Below are 13323 nucleotides of genomic sequence, written 5' to 3'. Positions count from 1 at the left end.
GTGGGCCCAGACGGGGCTCAGGAAAAGAGCAACAGGAGGGAAGGGGGAAGGGCACAACTTTTGAAAGAATGACATAGCCCAAGGGCATAACATAAACTGATTAAAATCAAATGGGCCCAAAATGACTAGTCAAATTCAACTAAACCTTGATCCTCAATCTGCAAGCTAAATGACACACCCAGAGGCAACAGGCCAGTCCCAGTTCAGTTCAGTTCAGTTGCTCAGTTGTGTCCGACTCTTTGCAACCCCATGGACTGTAGCCTACCATGCTCCTCCATCCACGCTCCTCCATTTTTCCAGGCAAGAGTACTGGAGTGGGTTGCCATTTCCTTCTCCAGAGGATCTTCCCAACCCAGGGATCGAACCTGGGTCTCCCGCATTGTAGGCAAATGCTTTACCATTTGACCACCAGGGAAGTCACACATTACAAACCTAGTGAAGTCTCTCAGTCGTGTCTGACTCTTTGCGACCCCATGGACTGTAGCCTGCCACGCTCTTCCATCCATGGGATTTTCCAGGCAAGAGTACTGGAGCAGATTGCCATTTCCTTCTCCAGAGGACCCTCCCGACCCAGGGATCGAACCCGGGTCTTCTGCATTGTAGACAGACGCTTTACCGTCTGAGCCACAAGGGGAAGTCCTAGACAGCATATTAAAAAGCAGAGACATCACTTTGCCAACAAACATAGTCAAAGCTATGGTTTTTCCAGTAGTCATGTCCTGATGTGAGTGTTGGACCATAAAGAAGACTGTGTGCCAAAGAATTGATGCTTTTGAATTGTGGTCCTAGAGAAGACTCTTGAGAGTCCCTTGGACAACGAGGGTATCCAAACAATCCATCCTAAAGGAAATCAACCCTGAACATTCATTGAAAGGATTGATGCTGAAGCTGATCCTCCAATACTCTGGCCACCTGTTGGGAAGAGCTGACTCACTGGAAAAGACCCTGATGCTGGGAAAGATTAAAGGCAAAGGAAAAAGGTTGTGGCAGAGGATGAGATGGTTAGATAGCATCACCAACTCAATGGACATGAATTTGAGCAAACTCTGGGAGACAATGGACGGAGAAGCCTAGCATGCTACAGTCTGTGGAATTGCAAAGAGTCAGACATGACTTAGCAAATGAACAGCAGCAACAACATAAGTAAAATGCAAAATTGTTATCCCATTTCTAAGCACACACATATTTGGAGGAAGAATTTATTCTTTGTACCTAGAAAAAGCCTGTGGATGTGTCAGTGAAAGGTTGTTGCTGAGCCGTGAAAGATGCCAGGATTCTTGGCCTCCAGAGGAAAAGGATTCAATCTGGGACCAGTGATGAGGCTTGATCGCTCAGAGCGTTTGTGTAATAAAGTTTTAGTAAAGTATAAAAGAGTTAGAGAAAGTTTCTGACGTAGATATCAGAAGGGGGCAGAAAAGAGTGCTCCCCTGCTAGTCTTTAGCAGGAAGTTGCATAAGCTACTAGTAGGCTGCTAATTAGAGAAAGGAAATGTAGCTTAAGAGAATATTTGCATGAGTAAAACATAGGTTCTGAGTCTTGGGCGAAGGACTTGAAGAAAGAGTCTGGGGCAAATACATAGTTCAATAACATAGCTTAAGAAAAACATTTCCATAAGAAAAATGCATTGGTTAGTTCAAGATTTGAGAAAAGTTAAGTTCAGGTGGTACCAGATGTCGTCATAGCAACACAGAATTTTAAGAGAAATCTCCTTTTAAATTTGTATAGAGAAGGGGAAATAATCCGACACTTGTAGTTTGTTTCCTCCTGCTGCTTATGAGAGAGATAAAAAATGTCTGACACTTGCAGCCTATTTCCTCCATTTGAAGACCTCTAGCCTTCCTGCCTGTTACCCTCTCATCAGGACCATTAATAAGGAGGGAAACACCTAGGGTCCCTCTTGTTTTATTACCCTTCCTCCAGGACCATATATGCATCCTTTAAATTTCAGGAATTAATAAATTAAATTCCATCTTATCTGATGTTTTCCAATGATTGAAAAAGTAGAGTAAACAAATAGATGGGAAAAAAACAAAACAAACTCCTGTGTATGAATGAGAACTGGTGTCCTCTTCCTGAACATTTGCAATCTGAATTCTATGCACAATATGTAACCTTTTAAAAAACAGAATTGTACTACCTCTTCAATTCAATTCAGTTCAGTCACTCAGTTGTATCCAACTCTATGAGAGTCTGGGACCTCATGGTCAAGGTTGTTTTGGGTTTTCTTTGGGGAAAGAAAGAGAACCAAAAACAAAGTGTCCAAACCAGCCAAAGTACAGGGGAAGTACGTGAAGAAGGAGACATCACCTCTGCTGTGGAATCTTATGCCTTCATTTATCCAGCATGGCCCAACAATTCCAAGACAACTGATACTGTCTTCCAAATTCAAGCGCTAATGCCTTTTCAGCTTCTGGAGATGGAATAGTTTCAAGAAACCAAAGTTTCCTTAGAACTCCAATTCAAAGAACACCTCATGAAATAATGAGAAGAGAAAGCAACAGATTATCTGCACTTTCTTACCTTGCCAGGAGGCTAGCAGATGTCCCTAGGGAATATGGCTCTTAGTCATTTTTAACAAAAGTTAACTTTATTTCCTAAAATGGAGACTCTGGTTCCAAATATTATTATTCAGATAATTATTCTGATGGTCAGAGAAGGCTCCCACTTGGAGATCATGCACACAAAGACCATAGGTATTATGAATGCAACCATGGTATCTTCCAAAGAATGCCACTGAATCAGGGGAGGCATGCTTCTGCCCAGGTCTCAGGTCAAACAACAGGGAGGGAACACAGTCCCGCCCACCAACAGAAAATTGGGTTAAAGGTTTACTGAGCATGGCCCCACCCATCAGAACAAGACCCAGTTTTCCCCACAGTCAGTCTCTCCCATCAGGAAGCTTCCATAAGCTCTTATCCTTCTCCATCAGATGGCAGACAGAATGAAAACCACAGTCACAGAAAACTAATCAAACCAATCTCATGTACCACAGCCTTGTACCACCTCTATTCAGCTCTAATTCCTCTTGATATTCCAGTACTGGATGATGTAGCTTCTAGAATGTTCAACTATTCTTTCTCACTTTCCATGTACTTACCATTTTTAAAAATCTCTTTAGCAGTTGGCTGTCTTTTTCTCATCATTATAACTCTTAAAAAACTGGTTGTTCTCCTAAATAGTAGCATGTGATCTTGCTCCACAATGTATTGATTTGGCCAGAGTAGTTAAAGTGTCAAAGATGATTATTTTTAGCCAGTTATTTTTCAAGCTCTTTATAAAATCTATAACATTGTCAACAGTGTTTGAAAAACTTCAGGGAGGCAAACATGGCAGCTTCCAGAATGAAAATGCTATAATTGAAGGGCCATCCTGGACAGGGAGCGGGAAAGGAAGGAAAATTAGCTTAGGAAAGAGGGGACTTTTATCTGTAGAAGGTAGGATCATTCTCATTTGTTGCTGAAACTTCAATTCAATGTTGTTAATGGAACAAACCTATGATAAGACAAGATGAGGGCCCACTCCCCCACTCCCTGCATCAGTGATAGGTGGATATTATAATTTCATTGAGTATCTCCTCATAAGGCAGTGGACATTCAATGACTATGTAAAGCTTAACCATGTTCTCTGCCATTTCCTAACTGTGAGGCTTTCATATAACTCAAGTTTCAGGTTGAGTTGTATCTGAAAACAAATTACAACTCATCTTTTTAGCCTGAAAGTCTGATCAACAGAGTTATAGTAAGAGGCATAAATGTAACTTTTCTGAAACAGTTACATCAAACAAGTAAAACCAACTTTAATAACAGATTTTATTAAATCTAATATATCCAAAATATTATCATTTCAACATTAAATGAATTGGAAAAATATTCAGATATTTTGCATTCTAACGTCCCTACTAAGTCTTTGAAATCTGGACTTAGCCAAATGAAGTCTAGCCAAATAGAGTCACATGATAGTGACTACTGTATTAGCACAGATCTGAATGTCCTTAGAGCTTCTTCAAATATCTTGTAATGTGCATGTGTGTTAGGAAAGTAAACTGTTACATAATTTGACTACTATATTTAGCATTTTGGGAACAACTTATTTCTTAACTGCTAGATATTTTCAAGTTAAAAATGATTTGCAGTAGCTCTTTGGTAATCATGCCCACTCAACTCACCAAGAACTTATTTCAATAAGAGGTTGCCATTTTCAAAATTAAGTCAAACCCCTAAGCTGGGAAGTAATTTGTTTGTTTTTTTTTTTTCTCAATTATGTGTCAACATCTGAAATGAAGAAGTCTAGTATTTTCAACTGAAGAAAATTCAGTAAATAATAGAATACCTACTTAAATTACATTTGATAAACTTTATCTTCCTGAAAAGAAATTTTGAATTCAGTTAAATGATTAGTCCCCCTGTTTCTTCCTTAGTGCTATGATTATTATCAAATGTTGATTCATGAGCAAGAGGTAATGAAAATTGATCCAAGTATGGGGACAATATCAGCCTAGCCAATAGTAGATTCAAGAACTTTGCATGGTTGCAAGTTATTTTCCTGATCATGTACCTTGTGCCTTTACTTCTGTCCCTCTGTGCTTATTTTTATCAGTGCATACTATCTGAATGTTTTGTCTCCCACCTAAGTAGAAAAAGGTTTGGAAGAGACTGTTGGGCGGTTCCTTAGGTAGCGCTTAGTTCTTATCCTTGTGCTCTGGATACACATATATTAATAAAACTATTCTGGTAATCACATATATTTATACCAAAGATGTGTTAGACACATCTATCTCTATCTAACTCTGTCTCCCTCTGATACAATTGCACTTAGCCGTCTTACTTAATGCGGTCTCCAAAAGGGAGTTCTACTAAGGAAAGAGTACTAAGACGATGACCAGATGTTTCACCAGCAAGCTTGCAGAACAGTTTCCTAAAAACTACTATATGCAAAGCTGAAATGTGTCAAGGATTTTAAAAGAAGAACTTATTTAATCCACCCCCACAAACTTAAGAAATGAAGAGTATCATTACACCAAGTTTTGCAAATTAGGAAACTGAGGCACAGAAATGTTAAGCAACTTGTTGATCAACTAAAGCTCTTTAGTTGTTGTGGCACCAGGCATTCTGTCCTGAGCCTGTCCTCTTTACTGCAACTCCACATCACCTTTCCCGCTGATACTTATAAGAAAATCTGCATTATTCCCAGCTTTATTTTTGTTGAGCCCTTTCAAGGAGCTTGAAAGGAAGAGAGAGACACATTATTGCATCAAGCACACAGGAAATATTTTATTAACTTTCATGTGGAGAAAAGGGTAGAGTAAAAATATTTCAATAGAAATCCACGGCCCTCCTCAAGGAGCCCACTCTGGCATTTGTAGCCCCCCAGTCGTGGTAGCGCCTGTAATCCCCCGGCCGCAGCAGGTACTGCCGCCCCCGGTAGTTGGTCATCTCGTAGAGGACCCACCAGCCCTCCAGCACATTGAAGGAATGGATCTCACTGAAGTGGAAGCGGTCGTGGAGTGAGGAGCAGTCCTCTGTGATCTCCACCATCTGGCCTCGATAGTCCTCTCGCTCATAGATCCTCAGCCGGTGGGAACCAGTCTGTGGGTTCAGCAATCGGCACATGGGAGAAGTCAGAGAACCTAGTCCTTAGCCACTAATCACTCACACCCCTGGGGGAATGGGCATTTACAAAGTCTTTTTTACATCAGAGATGACAAGTTTAAAAGACAGGCAACACCAGAGCCACCGTGTGCAACTGGGTAGACTGCAAACTGCAGAACTGAAGGGTGTGCTATTCACATAGATCAAGATATGCATGGTTCTCCCTAGAGTTTTCCAGGGCCACAACCTACATGAACCACATTTAGTACCTACTTAGTACCATTCTTAAGAAACAATTTTTATATATAATTTTTTGTTCTTTCCTTGATAGATTTCTGGTGGTCTGGAGTCCCCTCAGAGGATATAAAATAATTAGATGTTAAAATAAAAAAGCAAATATATCTCTTGCAAAAGGCATTATTTTGGATCTCAGTAGCATTAGAAGAGGCTGGAGAGAGACGAAGCAGAATTGCTTTCCCCAGCGTAAGTAAGGCACAGAAGATGACCATTAAGCCCAGACATCTAATTCCTGCCTTTCTGCTTTGAGTCCTGCTATTCTGAAGTCCTGAAAAGCAAGAGCCATTGTTAACAGTTAAGTTTCATTTCTCAGCTCTAACATGTGATCTGTCAAAATATATTTTAGGTTATTAATAAAAATAGAAGCTAAAAATCATGAAGGAGGCCTGCCTAGATGGATAGATTTTAGACCTTTAGGAAAATGGAAGGGAGGCTGTTAGTCCTGGGTGAATCCTGTCTGTCTCTTCTAAGCACTTGTGCTTTTATCTGCTTGTTTCGTCCTGGCATGTACATATTCAGTTTTCCTTCTTCCACCATCAAACCCTCCTTAGCAAAGGTTCTCATAAGCAATTCATTCTGAGGCATAAAAACTGCTAATAAGGCATCTTCCATGGTTTGCAAAGGGTTCACATGTCCGTTGTCTAATCTGATCTTCACAACCGCCTAACACACCATGTTATCTTCTTTTATGAGAAACTAATGATTAGAGCTTTCAGTCTGTAATCAGAAGAGTCAGCACTGGAAGGTGGAAGCTGAGATTTCCAGGCTCCTAATGCTAGTCTGGCTCCTATCAAGGCATTAAACCCTCTGAGGGGCTTTCAAACTTACTCAAAGCGGTACATTTTCCACAGGACTTGGTCACAGTCACATTACAGCATCCCTAACTGTGGAATTCCAGGCTGTTTGGGCTTTATTTGGATAGCAATGGCTTTGCAGGGGCTACTGGAATCACATTGCTGGTTAGTGGTTTTGCTGAATCAAAAAGCAGTACTTGAGAGACCCTGGATGTTCAAAGTAGTCAATATCTGTAGGGGGAAGGGTGGCTTGCCAGGTGACAGGCAATCTCCTTCCCACCTCATCACAGCTCTATGAATTAGCCGCCCTAGTAGCCCCATTTTACAGGTGAGGAAAGAGAGAAATAGCCCAGGGACTAGCCTAAGTACCACCTGAGTGTGAGGAGTTCATCACCTGTGGCAGAGTGTTCTGACACTCTGAACAGATACCATGCCACTTTTCCCCAGTAGAGGTGAGTTTATATTAGCAAAGGAAAATGCAATCTCAGTTAAGAGCATTGCATTCTCAATTAAGAGATATTAAAAAGGAAAAGAGCATCCGGTTAGGACCAGCATAGGAAGCCACCGTCCTACAGCCTGACCACGGCTGACGAGAGGCCACGGCAGGCCCAGGGGCACCGGACTCACGTGGGGGATGAGGCGGCAGGAGCGGATGGAGTCGTTGAGGCCCATCCACTGCTGGTAGTCGGGGTAGTCACCGCGCCGCAGGAAGTACTGGGGGCCCTGGAAGTTGGGCTGCTCGTAGAGCATCCAGCAGCCGCTGTCCACGCGGATGGAGTTGCAGCGGCTGAAGTAAGGCTGCAGGTTGGAGTGGTCACTGCTGCACTCATAGTGGCGGCCCTGGAAGCCCCGGTCCTCGTAGAAGGTGATCTGCAAGGAAGGGAAGGAGAGGCTCAGAGGCCTGGCCTCCAGCCGGGCTGCGGGCCCCTCCCGCCGGCGCGGGGCTCACCTTCCCCATGGTTGCTGGACGCGGGGATGGAGTTCAGTGCGGTGGGGCCGGCGCGCGCTCTATATAGCGGGAGGGCTGCTGCGTTGGCAGAACAACACAAAAGGGGCCCCCGAGTGAGGAGGATTTCCTTTCTGTCTCTTTTCTATATAATGACGGCGGGGGTGGGGTGGGGGACTTACTGTATGTTTTCTCTTAGACTCTCCAGAGCTTTCGAACTGATGACCCGCGTAAAACTGTCACTTGGTGCCTCTGGGGCCTTTAAATGAAGCCTATTCAGGAGATGGGAAGCGAGCAAAAGCGCTTAACCGGGTTAACACTTGTAATGAAATATTTTATTTATCTTTTAAGTATTCTAAGTGATCTCTTTTTGAGGAACGACACGGGGTAGTGACCGGGTCAGAGGTCAGGATGGGGCCCAGCGGGAGGCGTCTAGATGAGAGAGCTTTTCCTTGGTGTGAGGATGTGGGACACAGAGGCACCTGGTTTCTCCGCAGGACGGTTGAAGGAGGATGGGATTTTCCCCTGAGAGAAGCTTCTCCCATCCTCACGGCTCAGGAGCGGATGCAGTAGACATTACACTGGAGGAAGACAGGTGGTGGGCGCTGGACCCCAGGAAGCCCTGTTCATGAACCTGGCTCAGCTCTGCTCCCTGGAGACTGAGTGGACCAGGGTCACCTCCAAACGCAGCCAGTTCCTCCCGCACCACAGGCAGGAAGCCCTCAACTTTGGAGCTCATGAGGCAACTGATGGTGGTTATTAGTCACATAGTAAATTTCTATTTAATATCTTTGCTAGCTAAGGGCTAAGCCTTTTTGTTTGGATCTAGCTGCTGTCAAATGCAAGTTACCCTGAAAATATAACCAAGTTTTAAATCCCACAATTTTGCAAAGTTTCTGCCTTCTCTACCTTCCCCAACCCTGAGCAAGCCCAAGTTGCTGTCTAGTTAAGTCTCTGATTCCAGGGACTGGAGTCTTCCCTCTTCCCCCACAGTCCCAGTTTCCTCCCCCAACTCCCAGCAGCTTCTGGTGCCCTACTCTCTATGAGCAGGCGTTCTCAATCTCAGTACTGTGGTGACATTTTAGGCTGGAACATTGTAGGATGTTTAACAACATCCTGTCCACTGCCCACTAGATGCCAGTAGCACCTGCTTCCTTCCTCTCCCAGTTATGACAACTGTGTTCAGATATTTCCCAAAGTCCCCATGGCGAGCAGAATCAGCCCTGTTAAAAACCACTGATTTCAAAGTGCTAGACATGTGCCTGACATTCTTACAAGCAGTTATCCCCCTGCATTAATGGGATCATTTGCAGGCTGTGTTTGTGGAACTGCAGAAATTCCTCAGAGATGCTCTGAGGCCACTCAGAGAGAAGGGAGGAGGGGAAAATGCAGTATCCCTGTCCTATCCCCTACTTGAATGGGAGTGTTTTCACTTGTACCTATTTTATAGAAAATTTTATTTGAAAACACAGTTTGATCACTAGATGATGCTAATTTTTAAAAGATAAATATTTGAAGACTACTGGTTTAAGGTATTGTGAATCTCATAATACCCTTTAAACTACAAATATTTGATCTCCTAGCCATAGGACATAATGAAATTGCTTTCCCTTTACAGCTCAATGTAGATGAATTTCCCAGTATGACTTGCTAATTTATCATGAAAAGATCCTGAGAGAACAAAACACGGACCTGATAAATCCTGATGTGATAAATTCTGGAAACATTAGCTCATGGCACTGGGCCAAAAAGAAAAAGAATGAGGTGGATATCACATGGAAAGTTCTGGACAACTGGGGATTAGTGTGTGAACAGTGGGCTGGGGAAAGGGGGCTGTGAAGCACTGGCAATGAGAATGCACTGAAACTGGGCTTTGACAAGTTCACAACCTGGTCTAGAAGCTGATTGCAGTTTGGGGCTCTGTTTTGAAGGTTTCTAAATGGTTGTCTGAAGATGAAATTGTTTCATTTGAATCTTAGCGATTTATTGGTTTGCTTTTTAGATCCTGGAGGATTAGTTGGTTATTCATGTTGCTTTTTAAATTTTGCCATTACCCTCAACCTTCTAACCTGCAAACTTTAAAGCTGAGTCGATTTCCTCGTAGGTATAACTTTTCAGGAGACTGAAACTGGAGGGCATCAACTTATACTAGTTAGGAAATCATGGGGAAAGATTTTACTACTGTATGAACAGAAAAAAAACAAGCAGTATAGAGACATTGGGCACAGAGGTTAGCAATGATATAATCTGTTCTTATCCTGCATATTCCAAATGTGTTACTAGGGCGTTTAAGCTTTTCCTCTAAGCTCTTGAGGAAAAGCAGCAAGAGCAACAACAGTCTTTTAGGAAACAATTCAGGATATAAAATGGGGAATTGAAGCACTGTCAAATAAAGCATGTAATACGAAGTATGTTGGCAAGAAAATATGAAAAGCTTAAATCATGAGGGTCTATCCTCTAAAGGCTTATAAGCAGGCTTTCCCAAAAGGATGTGACAAACTTTCTCCCAACCGATTATTTTATTATTTGAAACTTTGGATCAATGTTTATTTTCCCAAAGATATGTATCAAATAATGAAGTTCCTAGTAATTGTAATCTTTCCTGTAGTATTTTTAAGGCCTCCTGAGCATAAAATATTTAAAACTAACAAATTATATTTTTACTCTAAAAATCATAGGCTGTATACCATGAAACTTTGTAATTGACTTTGTTTCAATAAGAAGCAGCTGCACTTCCCTAACACTGGTCACAGAAAGGTACCAAGGTTCTCAAGGGAGCTTGGTATAAACATACAAAGCAGGATTAGCCTGAATATTAATCAGTTGAGACAAAGGCAACTCTTTCTATCAATAGTCTAGTGAAATCACTCAGTTGTGTCTGACTCTTCACGACGACGTTGACAATAAGTCCATGGAATTCTCCAGGCCAGAATACTGGAGTCGGTAGCCTTTCCCTTCTCCATGGGATCTTTCCAACCCAGGGATTGAACCAGGGTCTCCTGCATTGCAGGTGGATTCTTTACCAACTGAGCTATCAGGGAACCCCAAATTGTCTTCTATCAAGGTCTTACAAGCCATCTGCATATTTAATATGAGAATTCATTGTTTTAATGTATTTATAGTATTCATGCTAAGAACAGGAGATAACTTAAAGGCAATTCATGTTTGATCGATTTATGAGAGCAGTTGTGAAATGCAGACTGTACAAAACGTATAAAGTATCTCTCCTTTCATGAAGTAAAATTTTCAATTTCATGGTAATAAGAAAAACAGGAAGAAGTAAATTGCATCATATGCATTTTAAGTTATTCAAATTCTAAATACATTCTGTGATAAAATATGTATTTAATGGAAAATAATTCTACCTCAGAATAGCAGAGGAGAAAATAAACTTACATTTAAAATATAAGATTATTCTTTCTGTTTTAAAATTGCTAAACTTTTCTCTGTGCTGTGCTTAGTTATTATTCAGTTGTGTCTGACTTTTTGTGACCCCATGGACTATAGCCCGCCAGGTGCTCTGTTCATGGGGATTCTCCAGGCAAGAACACTGGAGTGGGTTGCCATGCCCTCCTCCAGGGGATCTTCCCAAACCAGGAATCAAACCCAGGTCTCCCACATTACAGATAGTTTCTTTACCATCTGAGCCACCAGGGAAGCCCTTCTTAAAGCATAATATATTTTAAATGTCTGATGTCAAATAATTTAATTAAACCAAGAAAAAGATATTAAAAATTACTCAGGCAGCAAGACTGGTGAATTTTTTTACTTGAAAAATTTTAGTCATTGTCTTTATTTACTAAACAGTCATTAATGGTAAAACTGGGAATTATAGCAGACTTTTTTTTTTTAAGTCTTCTTAAAATATTAAGTCCTAAACAAAATAAAAACATAAGCCAGTAAACATCAAAAAGAGATCTTGATTCATATTTCACTCTTCATTTCTTTGTGCTGTTGTCATACATATCCTATACACAAAATGTGAATAAGAAAAATCTAATCATAGCCTAGAGAAAATTTTTCTCAGTTGGTTATTCCTTTTTGCCCTAAAAGCTTCTTGTATGTCATTATTAAATAAATAGTTATGTAATTCAACCTCAACAACAGGAAGTATACATTTTCTTCTAAGGAAAATGAAAAAATATAATTGGCCTCATTCTCAAAAAGTAGCAGAGATTTTTTGCATTTTTAACAGGAAAATTTTTTTTTAATTGCCTGCTACAACAGAAAAGAATAATATTGAATTCTAAAATTAAACAAAGCTGCATACTAAAACACTACAATAGAATATATGATAATATATTTTTGAACATTTGAGTTATATATAATGATATGCTGCTGCTGCTGCTAAGTCGCTTCAGTCATGTCTGACTCTGTGCTACCCCATAGACAGCAGCCCACCAGGCTCCCCCATCCCTGGGATTCTCCAGGCAAGAACACTAGAGTGGGTTGCCATTGCCTTCTCCAATGCATGAAAGTGAAAAGTGAAAGTGAAATCACTCAGTCATGTCTGATTCTTTGAGACCCCATGGACTGCAGCCTACCAGGCTCCTCTGTCCATGGGATTTTCCAGGCAAGAGTACTGGAGTGGGTTGCCATTGCCTTCTCCGATATGATGATATAATTTATGATTAAAAGAAATTTAGTATCTTAATTAGCTCTATGACAGTAAATAACTCAAGAAACCTCTCTGGTTTACTTTTTCTACAAAATGAAGATGTTCAGTTTGGAAATACCAGAGGCTTTAGAAGATACTTAGCTTTAACACATAAAATTCTATTCATCACTAAAAAGAGAGAAACAAGTGTCAGCAAATACAAAAGTAGCCAAACAGGTTTTATGATCCTTTTTTAAAAAACTGAAAATTAAGATATGAGGAAATAGTATGTTGTACTTTCTGTTGTTCTTTCAAGTTATTTAGTTTTACAGATATATTAACTATTCTTTTATGTGCAGATTACAAAAAGTGAATTATTACTCCATAGAGAAATCTGTTTCAGACCCCTATCATCTTAGTGTTGAGCCAATCAAATTACCTTATCCTAGAGGACAAGAACATAAAGCAGCAGCTAAAATAATTGAATAATACTTCCCATAGTCCCACCCTAGTTAATATCTAATTTCTAAAATTCTTCTGTCTTCTTATTAAACTGTTTTCATCAGAGCAAAATACACCTCTTCTATCCAAATTTGAATTAAATCACCATGATTACAAAACCCTCCTTAAAAGAGGAATTAAACTTTATCCTTTTACTACTATGATTCAGAAAGAAAAGTTTATTCTTATTGAATGTTCTTACTATTCTTTGCCAAATAACTGCCCTGCTGCTGCTGCGTCTCTTCAGTCGTGTCCGACTCTGTTAGACCCCCATGGACTGCAGCCTATCAGGCTTCTCCGTCCATGGGATTCTCCAGGCAAGAACACTGGAGTGGGTTGCCATTTTCTTCTCCAATGCATGAAAGTGGAAAGTGAAAGTGAAGTCGCTCAGTCGTGTCTGACTCTTAGCGACCCCATGGACTGCGGCCTACCAGGCTCCTCCATCCATGGGATTTTCCAGGCAACAGTACTGGAGGGGGTGCCATTGCCTTCTCCCAATAACTTCCCTAGGTGTTTAGAATAATTATTGCACAAAATAGGTGGAGAGCCTACCCTTTTGAATTTTATTCTAGCCAATGTAGATGGATGCTAAAAGTAGAC

General features: G+C 41.0%; 1 protein-coding gene and 1 pseudogene across 1 annotated transcript; one reads left to right on the top strand and one right to left on the bottom strand.

Moving 5' to 3' along the window:
• The window catches only part of LOC100137746 (protein salvador homolog 1-like), a 35997-nt pseudogene extending 33074 nt beyond the window's left edge, over positions 1-2923 (top strand).
• Positions 2924-5245: 2322 nt separating this feature from the next.
• Positions 5246-7729, bottom strand: LOC616092 (gamma-crystallin F-like). The gene is made up of 3 exons (NM_001206819.1): positions 7629-7729; positions 7307-7549; positions 5246-5585 (listed from the first exon to the last, which is right to left on the bottom strand). Exons 1-3 carry the CDS (start codon positions 7635-7637, stop codon positions 5313-5315), a joined length of 525 nt encoding a protein of 174 aa, NP_001193748.1. The 5' UTR covers positions 7638-7729; the 3' UTR covers positions 5246-5312.
• Positions 7730-13323: the final 5594 nt, after the last annotated feature.

This window comes from Bos taurus, chromosome 2, assembly GCF_002263795.3.
Source record: "Bos taurus isolate L1 Dominette 01449 registration number 42190680 breed Hereford chromosome 2, ARS-UCD2.0, whole genome shotgun sequence".
NCBI lineage: Eukaryota > Metazoa > Chordata > Mammalia > Artiodactyla > Bovidae > Bos > Bos taurus.
This window is presented reverse-complemented; position numbering and strand designations above follow the sequence as displayed.

Coding starts and splice junctions, on each gene's coding strand:
- LOC616092 (NM_001206819.1), bottom strand. Junction 5,586..7,306: donor CCTGCCGCCTCATCCCCCAC/GTGAGTCCGGTG, acceptor CTGAACCCACAG/ACTGGTTCCCACCGGCTGAG.